The sequence below is a fragment of the Narcine bancroftii genome, chromosome 3 (assembly GCF_036971445.1).
Source record: "Narcine bancroftii isolate sNarBan1 chromosome 3, sNarBan1.hap1, whole genome shotgun sequence".
Classification (NCBI taxonomy): Eukaryota; Metazoa; Chordata; class Chondrichthyes; order Torpediniformes; family Narcinidae; genus Narcine; species Narcine bancroftii.
Genome location: NC_091471.1, coordinates 351,208,956 through 351,226,619, shown reverse-complemented (window position 1 = coordinate 351,226,619; position 17,664 = coordinate 351,208,956). Strand labels below are relative to the sequence as shown.

The 17,664-nt window shown below is 42.6% G+C and overlaps 1 protein-coding gene across 1 annotated transcript in view; it reads right to left on the bottom strand.

The window, feature by feature from the left end:
• Positions 1 to 9,525: 9,525 nt before the first annotated feature.
• psmd12 (proteasome 26S subunit, non-ATPase 12) overlaps positions 9,526 to 17,664 on the bottom strand; it is a 53,590-nt gene continuing 45,451 nt past the window's right edge. The window contains exon 11 of the mRNA XM_069929753.1: positions 9,526 to 9,759. Within this exon, the coding sequence (XP_069785854.1) occupies positions 9,691 to 9,759 (69 nt within the window). The 3' untranslated portion in view covers positions 9,526 to 9,690. The remainder of the gene's footprint in view (positions 9,760 to 17,664) is intronic.

Here is a 17,664-nt window from a genome sequence, read left to right as displayed (position 1 = left end):
ACCCACTGCTATTGTGATATATATTAGAATTGTAATAAAATGAACATGCTACATTGAGATGTGACATTGATCTGCCTCTTTCCCAATTTCTCTCCAAATCTGAAGGTTGGTTATTGAATAATTCCATATTATCTGGTAAATTTCAATGTTCTCTTTGAATCAATGGTTTATACTTTCACCTGTGGGTGAAAAACCAAATTCCCACTCAAAGAGCAAAATGCTCTCATGGTTCTGTTGGAGAAAAGGAGTGAGATAGATCAGCTGGTTGATTGGTGTTACAACAACAACCTTGCACTCAGCATTAGCAAAACTAAAGAACTCATTGTGGATTTCAGGAGGGGGAACTCAGGAGTATACAAACCTCATTGAGGGGTCAGCAGTGGAAAGGGTTAAGAACTTCAAATTCCTGCGTGTCACCAATTCTGAAGATCTATCCTGGGGCCTCCATGTCGATGCAATTATGAAGAAAGCTCATCAGCATCTATACTTCATTAGGAGTTTGAGGAGATTTGGTATGTTATCAAAGACTCTTGAAAATTTCTACAGGAGTAGTATGGAGAACATTCTGACTGGTGGCATCACTGTCTGGTATGGAGGTGCCAATCCACAGGATAGGAAAAGATGACAGAGTTGTGAACTCAGCCAGCACCATCATAGGTGCCAGTCTTCACTCCATCGAGAACATCTACAAGAGGCAGTGTCTTAAGAAAACAGCCTCTATCTTCAAGGACCCACACCACTCAGGCCATGACCTCTTCACTCTGCTACCATTGAAAAGTAGGTACAGGAACCGGAAGACGAATACCCAGCAACACAGAGAGAGTTTCTTTCCTCTGCTATCAGATATCTATATGGACAATGAACCACAGGCACTACCTTCTTTTGCCTCATTTATTTTTTATATGTTATTTACAGTAATATTTACACCTCAAATGCTGCTTGTAGAGCGCAACAGAAGAATCAGAAGCTTGTTGATCCAAACCAAGGCTTTTATTAACTAGAAGACTGGAGCGTATCACATGTAGGTCGACCAGTCCAGAATGACCTGGTCTGGCTAGGAGCTGCCAGTAGGCGCGGCTACGCTCTCAGCCAATCACAGCCATCCTGCACTACAATCTGTATATATACACATTGGTGATAGAATCTGTACTATCACATTGCTACAAAACAACAAATTTTGTGACATGTTCATGACAATAAATTCTGATTCCATCTTTCAGATTAAATACCTTAGCCTCAAACATACTCCATCCCAAATTTTGGAATCTACCTCCCATTCCCCCCCCCACTTCCACCCCTCCCTCCCTCCCACACACACCTGTAACTGGATCCTTGATTTCCTATCTATCAGGCTGCAATCAGTGAAGGTGGGTAACCAAACCTTCTCCATGATCACACTCAACACCAGCGATTCACAGTGATGCGTACTGTACTCAGCCCCCTACGTACTTCCTCTACCCACATGACTGTACAACTAAATACCATTCCAACTCCATCTTCAGCTTCACCAACAACACCACAGTAGTGGGCTAGGTATCAATATAGGAGTACAGGAAAGAGATTGTAAGTCTATTGGCATGGGGCCAAGATATCCACCCCTCTCTCTCTCTCTCTCTCTCTCTCTCAATGTCAATAATATGAAGGAAATTATTATTGACTTCAAGATAGGGGGCCATCCACACCCATCCACTTTAATGGTGCTGAAGTCAGAAGAATAAATAGCATCAAGTTCTTAAGAATAAATATCTCCAATGAACTGACCCTGGGTCAAGCATTTTGACATAACTGTCAAGAAAGCCCACTAATGCATCTACTTTCTTAGAAGACTAAGGAAGTTTGACATGTCCCCAGTCCTTAAACAACTTCTGTAGAAGGTTGAAAGAATACTTGCTGAAGACATCACTGTGTGGGACGGGAGCTGCTCTGCTTAAGATCTACCTATACAGAAGATAGTGAATGCAGCTCAAAACATAACAAAAACTTTCCTCCTCTCCATGGATTACATCTACATCTCCCACTGCCTCAGAAAGGAAGCTAACGTACTGAAAGAAGTAAAACACAAAAGTCTGCAGACACCGTGATTGAAGTAAAAACATAATGCTGGGGAAACTCAGCAGGTCAAACAGTGTACTTTATATAGCAAAGATAAATATTTCAGGCTTGAGCACTTCACCGAGGTATGGGCAATAAATATGTGGGCAGGCACCTGAACATACTGAAAAGCCCAGCACATCCTGAACACAGTCACTTCTCCCTCCTCCCACTGAAGAGAAGGCATAAGTGTATGAAAGGATACATCAACAGCCTTAAAGACAGTTTCTTACCTGCAGCCATTAGGCTCCTGATTGACTCCCACAACCAAGCTTTCGCTTGATGCTAACTGACCTTTCTTTTCATTGAAATCCGATGCTATGCCATTGTTCTCTTTACACGGCTGCAAATGTTAGAGATATCCTGTTTGTTTGCTTGTAGAAGGACCCTTCTCACTGTACTAGGTATTTTGTGATATAAACAAAATATAAACTTGAGAGTCTATCCACTTTCATGGATGTAGAGGTACCTGTGGCTTGAATTATGAGTGAACCAAGGAGATCTCCAGAGCTTAAAAAGTATTTGGCTGTTATCACAATACTGCTTGTGGAAGTTTACTATGCACCAACAGAGCTGCTACGCATCCTATGAAGGCAGCACCACAAAAGTGTTTCCTCAGCTGTCATCCATGAGATCACATGAAGATAGGACGGACTAAATGCAGATAAATGGGACACCCAGAATATCATCTCAGATGTATGGGGCAGAAGGGCCTGTTCCATATTGGCTGACATTATGACTATATCAGAGACATTAAAAAGCTTTGATATTTAAAAGTTTAGTTCCAGCTTCTGCCATGGGGTAATTGAACACGAAAACATTCAGGAATTCCACGGGGTACGAAAGACAACGTGGCCGTCTGACTTTATACAAATTCTTGCACACATTTTAAAATAATTTTTCAAAATCGTAATAATAATAAAAGCATATTTTGTGATATTAATTTACAACTGGATGTAGCATACCTGGCAGGGTTAGCGTGGTGGTTGCGCAACACTGTTACAGCGCCAGCAAACCAGATTTGAATTCAGTGCTGACTATAAGGAGTTTATACATTCTCCCAATGTCTACATTGGTTTCCTCCAGGGATTCCTGTTTCCTCCCACTGTTTAAAATGTACCGGGGTGTGGGGTGTAGATCAATTAGGTGTAATTGGGTGGCACGGGCTCGTGGGTTGAAAGGGCTTGTTACCATGCTGTATGTCTAAATTTAAATTTAAAATTATGGGTAGTAAAAGTGAACATTCAATGAAATGAAGGAATTATAGCAAGACTATGTTGAGTAATACGATATAGGTTGCAACAGAAAATGGAGACACGAAAGACTGCAGATACTGGAATCTGGAGTAAAAAGTGATCTGCTAGGGAAACTCTGGTTGAGCAGCATCTTGGGGAGAAAAAGAATGGTTGATGTTTTGGGTCAGAACCCTTCATCTGGATGAAAACGGGTTTCTGACTTGTAGAGAAATCAGCAGGTGAATGGCCCTCAGGAATGGAACACTTATGTAACCCAGCGACTGCCTGTTTGTGATGGTCCACAGTTGGTTACTGATATGTATTTCATTGTGACACCTAGTGGGGAGAACGTGAAGCTGTCATCCATGGGATCAATCTGCATGTGTGCTTTGAATTCTGGGATAAAGATTTGCCACAGAACTCCAGAAATAAGCTGGACAATCCCACTTCAGAGTGGAAACACAGCGCTCCTGCAAGGTGTAACTGCCCAATCCTACTGCAATCAGCTTTAAATGGCCTGTTAATGGAGCTGATGGTGGTTTTATTTAAAATCCCGCGACCACGGGATCTGCACCTGAGATGGCAGTGCCTACGATCGCAGCAGTCACAAGGAGCTGCAGACTCTGGGGAAGTGGAGGACTGGTGCAGAGCACCAGAAAACAGCGAGACCCCACCACCCCAGTCTAAGAAGGAGAAGCAGAGGAGTTCTCCCACAGAATGGTGACCACGGCAGCAGATCAATGAGGGGTTCTGTAGCTGAAGGACCCATACAGGCAGTGGGCTGTTGGTGACTCGAGGTGAGGAACCCTCCCAGGCTGAGGGCTGTAGGGGACTGCAGTCAATGAGCTCGCTCCAGGCTGGGGACTCCTGAAGATTGGCTTGAAACTAGCTAAAGGGGAATCAGTTATTGGAACCAGGATGCGAGAGGCTGCCAAGGGCACTGAAGGATTCCTAATCATATCAAAGGTTTGGACCTGGAGCTCGGGTTATCAATGATTTAGACTGGACTCTGTGTGGCTGCGGAGGCTGTAGAAGAGCTGGAGGTGAATCCACGGACACTCGGTAACCGTGGGGTGGACTCTTTTTTGCTTCTCTTTCTCTGTCTGCAAGAAGTGCTTCAGGCAATTTCTGCTGATGGCAAATTTGTCTGCCTTACAGCAGACAAAAGGCAATTTTGAGGAATATGACACTGTTTTTATTACATGACAATAAATTGAATCTTGAATGCTGTAGATTCAATCTGCGATGTCCTTGACCCTGGCATCTAAGAGGCAACATACTATCCATCTCATGGTCTCAGTTTTATTCACAGAACCTGTTATCCTAACTATTTTATTCCCAATCATTATAGCTCTCCTCTTCTCCCATCTCTCCATCTTAGCCGAAGGGCAAGACTCTGTGCCAGAGACCTGACCGCTATGATTTGTCCTTGACAGATCCTCCCCCCACCCCCCCACAAGATTCCAAATGGTGTACTTATTTTTGAGGGGAACAGCTATAGGGATGCTCTGCACTGTCTTCCCATTTCCCTTCCCTCTAGTAGTCACCTAGTTACCTTTCTCTTGCTTTTTGGCTGTGACTGTCTGCCTATAGCTTCTATCACCACCCCCCCCCCCCCACCCACTCTGCCTCCCAAATGATGCAGAGTTCATCCAGCTTCAGTTCCCTGAGGTCTGTAAAGAGTTGCAACTGGATGCACCTCTTGCAGGTTTAGTAAGCGGGGACAATTGTGCTGTCCCAGATTTTCCACATCCTGCATTTGGAGCATTCTACTGCTTCTCTACCTACTCTTTGTTACTAGGCAGAGATCTTGGCCATTCTCAGCCTCTGCTCACCTAAGCTTCGAAATCCCAACTCCTCCACTGGGCCACTCCACACTGGCTGCTCCATTTTTTGCTTCCCCTTTTATATCTGTTTCCCAGACTCCAACCAATTTAACCCTTTAAACACTCCTGAAACAAAGCCTAGATTTCAACATTCATCAGTTGCTGAGTCCTGGCTCCACTTTGCTCTGCTTACCTTTCAAACTATCCTGACACAAAGTTCACCTCCCAACACTCACCAGTTGCTGAGACTCTGTTACCTATTGCAAGTCAAATTTTGAACTGCAATAGTTGGAGGGTTGCAGATGACTCAGGCAGAATGTGAGGTATTTCACTTGTGTATGTTTGGCCTCACCCCCCAGGAAGACAGGACGTTGTCTGATTTCCTCCTGCACTTTGTTCTTTCTTCCAAGTTTCTGCGTCTGCAGTCTATTGTGTCAGCACTTTTGCATGTTTGAAGGAAAGAAAACTTCTTGGATTGTGGCCAACATTCATCCCTCAACCAGCAGCATCACAGAGAGAAAAAAATAATTAGTATGAAGGAGATGATCATTAACTTCAGTAGAAGGGGTAGAATCCATGCCCTGTTCACATCAATGGCAATGGAAGTTAAAAAAAAAAGTAGACAGCTTCAAATTCCTGGGAGTAAACATTTCCAATGGCCTGACCTGGGATAAGCACGTGATGTTGGAGAAAGTTCAGCGTGTCCCTCATGTCCCTGAACAACTTCTATAGGTGCATCATTGAGAGCAGGCTTGCTGGATGAATCACAATGTGGGATGGGAGCTACTCTCCTCAAGCTTGGAGGAAGCTGCAGAAAGTGGTGGATGCAGTTCAGTGCATCTCAGAAACTTCTTTCTGCTCCATGAATCCATCTTCACCACCCTCTGAGCAGGAAAGATAGCTAACAATCATGAATAACCCATCATATCCCAGACACACTCCCCTCTTTCTCTTCCATCAGGGAGGTCAAAAGTATGAAATTGTGCCTGAAGCCTAGATCTTCCTTACAGCCTTCAGGCTCCTGAATGAACCCACAACAGTGCTCTCATGCTGCTTTTGCTTTATCCTAAATTACATTTCTTTCATTGTAACTCTATATTCTTTAATTGTACTTCTGTGTTTTTTTTAATTTAGACATACAGCATGGTAACAGGCCCTTTCAACCCACAAGCCCGTGCAGCCAATTACCAATTACATCCAATTGACCTGCAACCCTAGTACATTTTTGAAAGGTGGAAGAAAACAGGAGCACCTGGTGAAACCCCACATAGACACGGGGAGAAGATACAAACTCCTTACAGACAGTGCGCGATTGAAACCCTGGTCGCTGGCACTGTAATTGCGTTGGTCTAATCAATATGCTAACTGTGTTCTTCTTCTTTATAATGTTGGAGTTGATTTGTTAGACTATTTTGAGAAGCACCCATATCACGGCACCAAATATAATGTGACAGATAAATTTATCTGATTGCGGCTGTGATTGATCTGAGAAGGGAGAACTGTTGGAATTGAGGTAGTATTAAGAGCTACACTGTTTCAGTGTCCTGTAGCCTTGGAGCAAACATTTTGGTTACAAACCCACCCTCAGTGGTATAAACTGTTCAGTCAATAACTTTGGAACCATGGTGTTAAAAGTCATATAATCTCTTCTACAAGATGTAATTTGGAACTGGAATGCATTGGTGTTTGTTTCTTAACAAAGAGATCAGATTTAGGCAGAAGAGTTCGTGGAAACATTGGTGACTGTTAAACTAGATGAGTTACTAATTTAATACAATACTTTTTTTTGGTTTATTAAAATATTATCTTTTTATTTGAAAGAATAATTAACAAATATCAGCTGGGGGAGGGGGTTGCTGGGGGTAATGTGTGGCTGATTACTATTAAGTCGTGTGTTTTGTGGCATTAGCCAATGGAGGGGGTAGCATTTAAAGAACGTTAATGATGGGGGGGGGGGGGTTCTTATAGTTTGTATAACCTTACATGCTATGTACACTATATTAATGGTCCCTTAATTACAATCCTTTTTTCTTTTTCTCTGTTTGAACTGCTGGAAGGTGTTTGCTCCACCATGATAGATAAAATCTTAGCAATTTATTGGAGGAGACATGCAGGGGGAGGCGAAGGGGGAACAAGTAGAGGTTGTGAAATACCTCTGTAGAGATGCATTATACAGTGAAATACATAAGTTTTAATGTTAATGGGCTAAATGGAACAGTGAAGAAAAAGAAGGTATTGTCATATATTAAAAAATAGGAGTTGATTTGGCCTTCCTACAAGAAGCCCATTTAATTGAAAAAGAACATCAAAAGTTAAAAAGAGATTAGGTGGGCCAGGTTCTTTGTTCAATTCAAAAGCAGAAGGTGTGGCAATTTTGATACATAAAAATCTTCCAGTTAGAGTACCAAATGTAGTAATAGATCCTGCAGGTAGGTACATTACAGTGTATTGTCAAATATACTCTGAGTCCTGAAATCTTATGAATATATATGCACCAAATATTGATGGTGAGAGATTTATTCAAGAAATATTTCTTAACCTAGCAAAATATTTTAGTAGGAGGAGATTTTAATTTTTGTTTAGATCCAGTTTTAGATAGGTCAACAAGACCAGTAATGAGGACAAAAGCAGCAAAAGCTACTTTGATACTAATGAGAGACCTGAACTTAATGCTTAGAGAAGGTATTTATAAAAAAATCCACAGGTGATTTCTCATACTGGAGTCCCACAATTGATAGGACCATTTGGAGACCATGATGTGTTAACACTTGACACTCCCAGAAGGTTGGGCTGAAGGATGTAGCAAGGATTGGGAGAACACTGGGGCAAGGATGGAATCAGCTGTGGTGGACCAGCAGGTATCTTGGACAGCGAGCGAGTAGTGTGGAGGGAGGCAATGATTGGGGGAGGAGGCCATGAAGGTAGGGGGTGAGTGGGTAGATTTGAAAGGAAATACAGAAGGGGGAAGTGAGGGAGGCATTTAAAACAAGGGGCATAGAGATAAAGACAGAGGAAGGGTGATTATGTCATGGTGTGTGTGTGTGTGTGTGTGTGTGCGTGCGTGTTGGGGTCTTGGGCCTCTTTCCCACTGGACTAGGGCTCTTCTCTATTGGTAGCTGGAATGCCACTACCATCCTTCTCTCCAATCTGGTAGCGTTAACATCAACTTTGCAATTTTCGTTAAACCCCTCCCACCCCAAGTATCTCTCTTTTCAGATCTTTGTCTTCTTTCCTCCATCTCCCCACCCCCCTTCCCTCTCCATTCAAAGTGACCCCTCCCCCATAAGCTCAACTTTTTTTTTCTCTTCTACCCTCTAACCTGCAAACCTGTACTCCTCCTCTGCCCTTTCCTCTCCTCCCCACACTTTTTTTATTTCAAGTGCCTGCCCACTTTTTGTGCAAACCTGATGAATGGCTCAGGCCTGAAAAGTTGATTACCCATTACTTCCTATAGATCCTGTGAGACCTGCTAAGTTTCTCCAGCGCAGTTGTATTTTGCATCCTATTCAAAGGTACCTTCCCTTCTCAGAAATTTAACTTGTTAAAATTTAAGACAATACAGCACAGTAACAGGGTATTTAGCCCACGAGTCCATGCAACCCAATTTACACCCCATTAACCTACACCCCCAGTTCATTTTGAACAGTGGGAGGAAAGCAGAACCAAAAAGACATGGAGAGAACGTACAAACTCCTTATAGACAGCACCGGATTCGAACCCCGGTACAGTCCTGATGACTGGCACTTTTGCATGATATGATGCCGGTATGCCGATTGTTTCGTTTTTCCACTGGATCCTTAACTGGATGTCAATTCCTGAGATAAGGTCAAAAAGAGGCTTCTGCAACCCCCTCCAGTTCCCTGCACCTCTCCCTGTATCTGCAACCCCCTCTGGCATTGTAAAGGAGTTATTCTAACTGCTATGCCAAGATGCCGCCTTATGGAATGGAAACAAATGATCCCAAACAAATAGATTGCCTGAGGGGAAAATCTCACTGTTCACAAAGATTAATTTTAATTCAGTATACTCTTGCCAAATTCTGAAGGTGCAGGTGCTCCAGACACTTTGAAATTTCTTGTTTTCTGAAAACCAGAGTGATTTATTAAATCCATGAGAATAGCCAACCCAAGGGCTGATCTAAGTTCATTAATTCCATTTGTCTGCTGAATGTTCCCATTGTCATCTGAGTTCATTCAAATCAAGATTTATTTATTAATGTTCTCAGTTCCCCAAAGTCCCCTTCCTCCTACTTTTCTGGAACTTAAATGGAGAAGAAAATTGACAAACTTATTTAATCAGAGTTTCTGTTTATTGTTTGTGTGGTTTTTCTCATCATTCACACATACGTACAAAGTTTTCCAAGAAATGCCTCAAGTTTTCAATACAATGTTCTTCATGTTGTGTTCAAAAGCTGACCTTTCGAAAATCACAGTGGGAAATGTAATAACCAGCAAATGAGTAGACAAATGTTTGGTTTGGAAGCTACAATCTAGGTTTTTCAAGTCCAGAGGTAGTAAAAATAACTGAATGATGAAAGGTCAATTTGCCCTAATGACTTGATTTGGTACATAACGCAATTTTGAATGTCCTTTCCTTGACAAAATAACCTGTGAAGTTCAAAGTAATTTTTGTTTAAACAAAATTTCAATTCTGATTGATAAGCTTTAAAGTTACATTTTGGTGCTTCTAATACTTTATAATTTGAAAGTGCCTTCCTCATTTGTGTAAATGTTCCTTGCTATGCATTTGGTTACAAGAAGACAATGTTTCTTCAGAGTACTCCCAGGCTGGTTGCCTGCTTGGCTGCAGGCGTCGGTGGTGTCCTGGGGTCTGGTGGCTGCCCGTGCTCGGTATCTTCCAGTGCGCATGCACTATGGATGGAGGTTGGTGCGAGTATGGGGGTTACGTGTGGTTGTAGCAATTAGTTTGTCTGCATTGACTGCAATGGTGGAATAGACGGTGGGTGAGTGAGGCTCCAATATTTTCTGTTAACCGTTATTGAGGGAATTGAACATTACGCTACCAAAGACTGGTCATTAGACATTAAAACTTTTACTGATACCAAGTTTAACGACATTACCATGAGAATTACAAGTTCCTTTGTGTTAATTAATACATCATTTTAAAACTCATCTGGACTTCGTTATCAATTTCTCGAATGCGTCAAAGCAAAGAGCCCACTTAGCCTCCGAACGGCTTTTTTTAATGAATAATAGTTGCTACATTTAATCAACAGTAACTAGATGTTTGGATTGAATTGGACATTGTTGGAACATTTGGAGGGAAACAGCCCTAACAACCTTCTCCTGTTGGGAGCATAATGAAAACAATATGGTGGCCTTGTTGGACATGCTGAGGACAAGCACTGACAGAAATCTAATGGATTGAGTATCGGCCACAGAGGGGTCCAGGGATTCTAATCCTCAAACAGAATGTCCTATGAACACACTGGCAGAGTCATTTGTCGAGAATCACAGTGATATCATTGACTCTGCTGTGGTGGAAACTCGCTCGTTGATAGCAGCACATCACAGCCATCAGAAGTGGTAGGATTACTTTTGTGGATTCCTTCTGTGCATTTATTTAGTTCAAACATAGTTTGGAGGTACTGCCACTTGTCCATTGGGGACTGTTAATTTTGTGCTCATGCTGTGCATGCTTGGTCCTTGAGCTCAGTGAATGGTTGGACGGAGATGCGTAAAATGGCCACAGCCGCCATTGCCGCTGAGGTGCAATTAAAACCACTGCACTAAATTTAAAGTGACCAACTTGGAAATGGCTGAAGGTGTGTTACAAAATGGTGGTGAAGAGAGTGAAGATGCAAAGGATGTGCAATTCCAACTGGGGAAAGGCAATATCTGACATGCAGGATGAAATACAATCAGGCGACAAGTGTGTCAAATGTTGAAAGCAGGAGAAGCAAACAAAATTCTTCACGATCAAGCTCCAGAGTTTTCAGTCCAACATCAGCACATTTAAAGGCTCAGGTGGAAGAATTGCTTAATTTCAAGAATTGCTTAAGGATAAATATGCCTAAAAACAAGAGGAGGAGCAGTTAAGGAGGGAAGAGAAGCAGCAGGTGGAGCAGCTCTAAGGAAGAAGAAGGAGCAGCTAAGTAGGGAAAGAAGTGGCTAAGGAGGCAGCTGAGGGGGATAAAAGAGCAACTGGACCTGGATGCAAATATTGCTGTTAATATGGCCAAGGCAAAGGTACTAGGAGCCTCAAACGGATCAGATGTTCGAAGTAACTTATCTAAAGTGACTGATGGTATGGAGCCATCTATTGAGAAAGGACAACAGGAAAAGAAAATACTTAATGCTAAGGCAGATCCTCTTGTACCACAGTTACAAGACATGCACACACATGGACAAATCCTCCCAAAGCACGATGTTACCAATCCACAAGCATCAATAGCAACAACTGCAGACAGAGCTGCAGCTCAATTCCAATCTCTCCCCACAGTTCCCTTGACACTCCAGTCAAGCATCGGAAATACAGCTGAACGTGCACATGTGACATTATCTGCTGCAAGCAATGGTGAACAATGTATTCTCAGTCATGGAAAGGCAAAATGAAATCCCTGCATTAATAATCCAGCTACAGTGCCTCTTTTCCAAGTCCAAGAAGGGTTCAAATTTTTGATGGTGACCCAAATTGCAAGCGTTCATTAAATCCTTTGAACACAGTATTGAAAGTAAGGGCGAAAAACCCGAGACTGTCTCAATTATCTGGAACTTGCAAGAAATTGCCTACATATGGCCTTGGGCAGAAGATTCAGGAAGGCTGTCTTTACTACAGGAACATTTTGGCAACAAGCATAAAATTGCCACAGCTTATATGAAGGCTCTTTCATGGTCATCTACCAGCATACACCCTCTTTCTAAGAGGATATTGTAATGCCATGGAAGATATCAGCTACATGCATGAGCTTGACATGCCTGCTCATATGCTAGTCATCATTAGGAAGTTGCCCTACTGGCTGAGGGATATATATGGAGAACTGTGGCCTGTGATTTGCAGGAAAAACACAATCGAAAGGCTACCTTTAAGGATATGGTGGATTTCCTTGAAAGCCAGTATTTGGAGATCAAAGACACTCCAAAAGTGAGCAGAGATGTGGGAAGGTCCAGGTCATCCAAGAATAAAAAGAAGTAACTTTGCCACCACAATGACAGGTACAGGTAAGGAAAATGATGGAGGAACTAAGGAAAAGGAGAGTTTGCCTGCTGTGATGAACTGTTTGTTCTGTGGAGGTGGTCATGGTTTGGAGATGTGTCCACATTGGGAAAAAAGGGCACATAGGGAGAAAATTGCTTTCCTGAAAGAAAATGGAGTATGTTTTGGCTTTGGGTAAAGGACACATCAGCAAAAACTGCAGGAAGTGACTCAGCTGCAACATGTGCAGGTTAAAGCATCCCAGATGCTGCACGTCCACCAAAGAAGGAAATAGAAAAGGAGCAAGCAGAAAGGAAGGAAGCAGCTGAAAACAGTGTGTTAGCCTCTGTTCTGACAAGTGGTCTTACTGGGGCCGGTGAAGATAACTGCAAACTCTCAATAGTGCCTGTACAAGTCAAGGCCAAGAAGGGGAATCCAACAGTGCATACTTATGCATTTCTTGACCCAGTTAGCACTGCATCATTTTGCACAGTGGGGCTAATGAATGCTTAATCTTCAGTGAAGAAGGTCAAGGATCCTATTGAGAACTATTAGTCAAAGGAAAGTCATTGCTGGTCTGGACAGCAGCAATTTTTTGTAATCAGGCATATACTCCCCAGACTACACCTGTGCACAAAGGAAACATCCCACAGCAAAACGATATCTGTCAGTGGTCTCATCTAAGGAATGTTCATCTACCTGAAATTGGCTCTGAGACAGAGTGCTGATTGGCTCAGATGTACCAAAGGCTCTGGAACCATTAGATGTAATATGGAGATTAATTCAATTGAAACATCATTTTCTGAGTTGTTCAAATTTGAGGAAAAAAAAAGTACAGGAATGGATGTGTTGGATTCAGGATCTTCATAAACTGGAAGACTTTAAGGGTGACGGATGCTTCAATCCCACAAACTTTGGAACGGTGACATCTGCTCATCTGCAACATTTTGCTAATGTGTGTGAGGACAGTTAAGGAACTGTTGATTACCTGCTACTACATAATAACCATGGTCAGAAAATGGGCAAAAGTAAGAATTACTCAGATCCAATTCACATTGTTAGCACCTATGATGCAGATGCATTGAAGCCGTACCTTATTAATTCCCCTATTGTAAGGGCAGAAAATTTACAGTTTAAAGGAGTGAGATATGTTCTCAGGGATGTCTTTCTACCTTGGTACAATGCAGACAGATTCCTTATTCAGAATATTCAGTGGTATGTGAGTGGGAAGGGAAGGTTGAGAATCACTGCTCTAGATCCAATTGTTACGGAAATATTTTGCTTGAGAAAAATTGTCATTGGCCCATTTCCTTTGGAGTTATGAAACCATGCACATAACAAGTCAATGAGGTACGATTAAAACAGTGGCTTTCAAACGTTTTCTTTCCACCCACATACCACCTTAAGTAATCCCTTACTAATTAATCACAGAGCACCTATGGCAAAGGGAATACCTAAATTGGTATGTGAGTGGAAAGAAAAAGAATGAGAACCACTGATATACACAATCCCTAATCCAATTTTTCAAAGCAGAAATGGAAGCATTCTCTGAATTGTGGTGAAATTTGTGGACGTGCTCACAAACTGACAATGAAGCGTAGAAGGTTAAAGGGTGAAAATGGGACTGAAAATCGTGAAAAAGCTTTGGAGACTTTGCTGTTTTATTCAACATGTACCAGCTGATAACACCCTTTACACCATTTATCACTGCACTCATGTACCAGAATGTAAGACACTTGGTTGATCCATCCTCTGGAGAAAATAAGGATACACAAAGCATTCACTACCTCACGCTCCCACAACTAAGGGAATCTGTTATTGATTAATGTATTGAGGCAGCAGTGGCCCAAATGCAGCCAGTTATTGAGCTTGGAAGAGTGATCAGAGACAGAAAGACCCTTCCTGTTAAGTACCCTTTGAAAGAATTTGTGGTTATTCACCAGGATTCAAAAACACAGAAAGAGCTGTTCAATCACAGACGGCTTGGAATTAGTGTTCTGTAAAATTCTCAACACTGCAGAAACTACTAAAAATTCCTGAAAACTACAGTGATCTTTCTCCAGGGAGGTGGAACTGGACGATTCAGTGCTGTACTTTTAAATCTTATTGGATTAAAAGAGTTCAAATTATGTGGTTGCTGTCAATCCAGCCAAAGAAGCAGAGAAATGGAAATGAGAATACTAAACACTCCAAGCTTGATGCTTACAGAACTATTCCTGATCCAAGCAATTGGAATTTGAACCTGAATGCCTCTTATGTTTACTATCGTGCAATGAGACTCTTCATGGTGTGGAATTCCCCTTTATCCCAGACATAAAGGGGACTGTGGTGGTCTGCGACATTTTCTCAAGTTTTCTTTCAAAGCCAGTGGCTCACTTTATTTTTGTTGTTTTTTGGACCTTCCCCCTTTCCCACTACACAGACTACAGACTTGACTGGTCCGGAGTGGTGGTAAAAATCACTTTTTTCAAGGCTATGTGCAGGTAACCTTTGGCCTATGAAGAAAGATGATCTGCATAATATTACAATTTACTGTATTTGGTTGTTATTTATAATTGTGTAATTATTATTTGAGACAATAATTGGGGGCCAGTGCAAGAGCTAAAGTCTTGTTGCTTTCCATTGTTGGTTTGGCAGCGGACGTCAGCGGTGCCCCGGGGTCCAGAGGTATCTTCCAGTGCGCATGCGCTATGGATGGGGTGTTGGTGGCATGTGCAGGGGTTGCACATGGTTGGAGCCGTTAGTTAGCCTGCATTGACTGTAATGGCGGTATAGACAGTGGGTGAATGAGACTCCATTATTTTCTGTTGACCGTTTTCAAGGGAATTGAATGCAACATCACTGAAGAGACTGGTCGTTAGACATCAGACGTTTACCGTTACCAAGTTTAAGAATGTTACGATGGATGTTACGAGTCCTTTTGTGTTAATTAATAAACCATTTTAAAACTCATCTGGACTTTGTCGTGAATTCCTCGAATGCATCAAAGCAAAGAGCCCACTTAGCCTCCGAGCGGCATTTTTATGGATAATAGTTGCTACACCCAGCAAGGATGTTTATTCATCAAATAATATCACCGCCAAAGCCCATTTTGAATTCCAGTCTCTGGAATGTATAAATGCCATCAGCTAACTCAGGGGGAATAATGCACTCCATGTTAATCCACAGGTCCATAAGTGGCAGAAATGATCACTGGAGTTTCCCTCCCCCCCCCCCCCCATTGATGAGAATTACTGAGATCGTTGTCTGAAGGGGGGCACACAATATCATTGAGGACACCTTCCACCCTGCACACAGCATCTTTCAGGTGCTCCCGTCAGGGAGGAGTACCAAAGGCAGCACCAGAGGAACAGCTTCTTCCCACGGGCAGAGAGAATGCTGAACAACCAAAGGAACTGATCACACTGACCACCCGAGACTCTCATATTCATGAAACAATGTTTATTTGGATATATCTGAATACTTGTCCTGCTTATCTATTATTTGCCAGTCTGCAAGTTATGTCTGATTGTGTGCCTGCGTGTATTGCACCGAGGACTGGAGAACACTATTTCATTGGATTGTACTTGTTCAATCAGATGTCAATAAACTTGACTTGATTTGAATTGTCGTAACTGAGGGGGGACAGATTCAGTTGAGTGCTTAAAATGTGAAAACTACGTGGGGAAGAGTAATCCATGGTGAGGAACATCACTGACCAGCTTTGGCATCCTTTATTTTAATAGGATTTCTAAGTATTGGGGAAGGAAGCTTGCTATCACAACTAAGTGTCTCATCCAGAATTTAATTTCTGCTTTGTGAACTTTCAAGAAACTGATAGCAGCTTGTGATATATTTTTAATTTCAATGTTCAGGTGTGAACTTGTACCTGTTTCTATGGAATTACAATAAAAACTTCTAATTAGAACTAACATTAGTTATTCCTTTCCCCTCCTCTCCTATTCACTCTGACGTTATTTGGGGAATGTGATCACAATTCATTGAAAGTAGCAGGCTGAGAATGCAGATAAGGCTTGCATTTTTCTCGACTTTGTCAACCGAGACACAAAGTACAAAGCAGGGAAGGATACTGGTCATGCCACACCTTGAGTATTGTGTTCACTTCTGGTTACATTCCACTCACATACCACCAGGTATTCCCTTTGCCATAGGTGCTCTGTGATTAGTGAGGGATTGCTTAAGGTGGAAAGAAAAAGTTTGTAAAACACTGTTTTAATTGCATCTAATTGACTCATTATGTGCACTGTTTCATACTCCAAAGGGCCAATGACAATTTTCTCAAGCAAAATATTTCAGTTACAATTGGGTCTAGAGCAGTGATTCGCAATCTTCCCATTCACATACCACCTTAAGTAATCCCTTACTAATCACAGAGCACCAATGGCATAGGGATTACTTAAAGTGGTATTTGAGTGGAAAGAAAAAAGTTGAGAGAGGTCATGTGATGAGAAGCGAGCAGTAAGACGTCGACCCCCAGAGTTCCCGGACCAGAAGAAAAAAAATGGCTCAAAAGTCAAAGAAACATTTTTTTTTTAAATGACAAAAATTAATAAAGTCCCTACCTTGCTACAATGGGAAAGGAGAGCATCAATCAAGCGAAGGCATCCAGCAAGGTGGGAGCAATAGTCAGCACCTGATCAAGCCCGCCTCATGGAAGCCAAGATGGCGACCTCAAGCAGGTCTGACCCGCCAAGGACGAACGAGGCTCACCCAAGACAACTGTTGGAGGCGAGATTAACCCGGGGAAGAGGGGCCCACAGAGGGAACCAAGCTTTGGAGCGCAGTGCGTCCCTCCCCCCTGAAGACAACGAACAAAGTGCGCCCAGGAGTGGAGTACGACTGGCGGTGGGATCGACTCACCTGGGGACGCGGGAGACCTCGCCCCTGCATCAGGAGACTGCTCCAGCAGCGACCCTAGCAAGGCTGACAGTGAACAAGATGCAGGAGGCAGTGTCGAGGGAGACCTGGGACCCACTGGTAGCAAGCTGGCGTTGGCAAGGGGGCTCGGAGCCCTCAATACATGATATCCTACAGGCTATGATAAGAATAGAAGAGAGACTGGCCAGGGATTCAAAGACAGGGGAATTTAAACAACAAAATGGAGAGATGGGAGAATGCCCTACTGGATTATCAGGAAGGGTATCTGAACTAGAAGATAGAACTGGCAATAATGAGGACAGCATTAGAGACAGAGGTAGTTGTAGGAGAGACGGAAAGGGAACGCCTTTAGCAGAGGATTGACTCCTTAGAAAATCACAACCAGAGGAATACCATCAAGATAGTGAGGTTGCCGGAGGACTAAAAGGGCAGAGATCCCATGGCTTTTTTCCAATATTGGCTCCCAGAAGTCTTGGGAA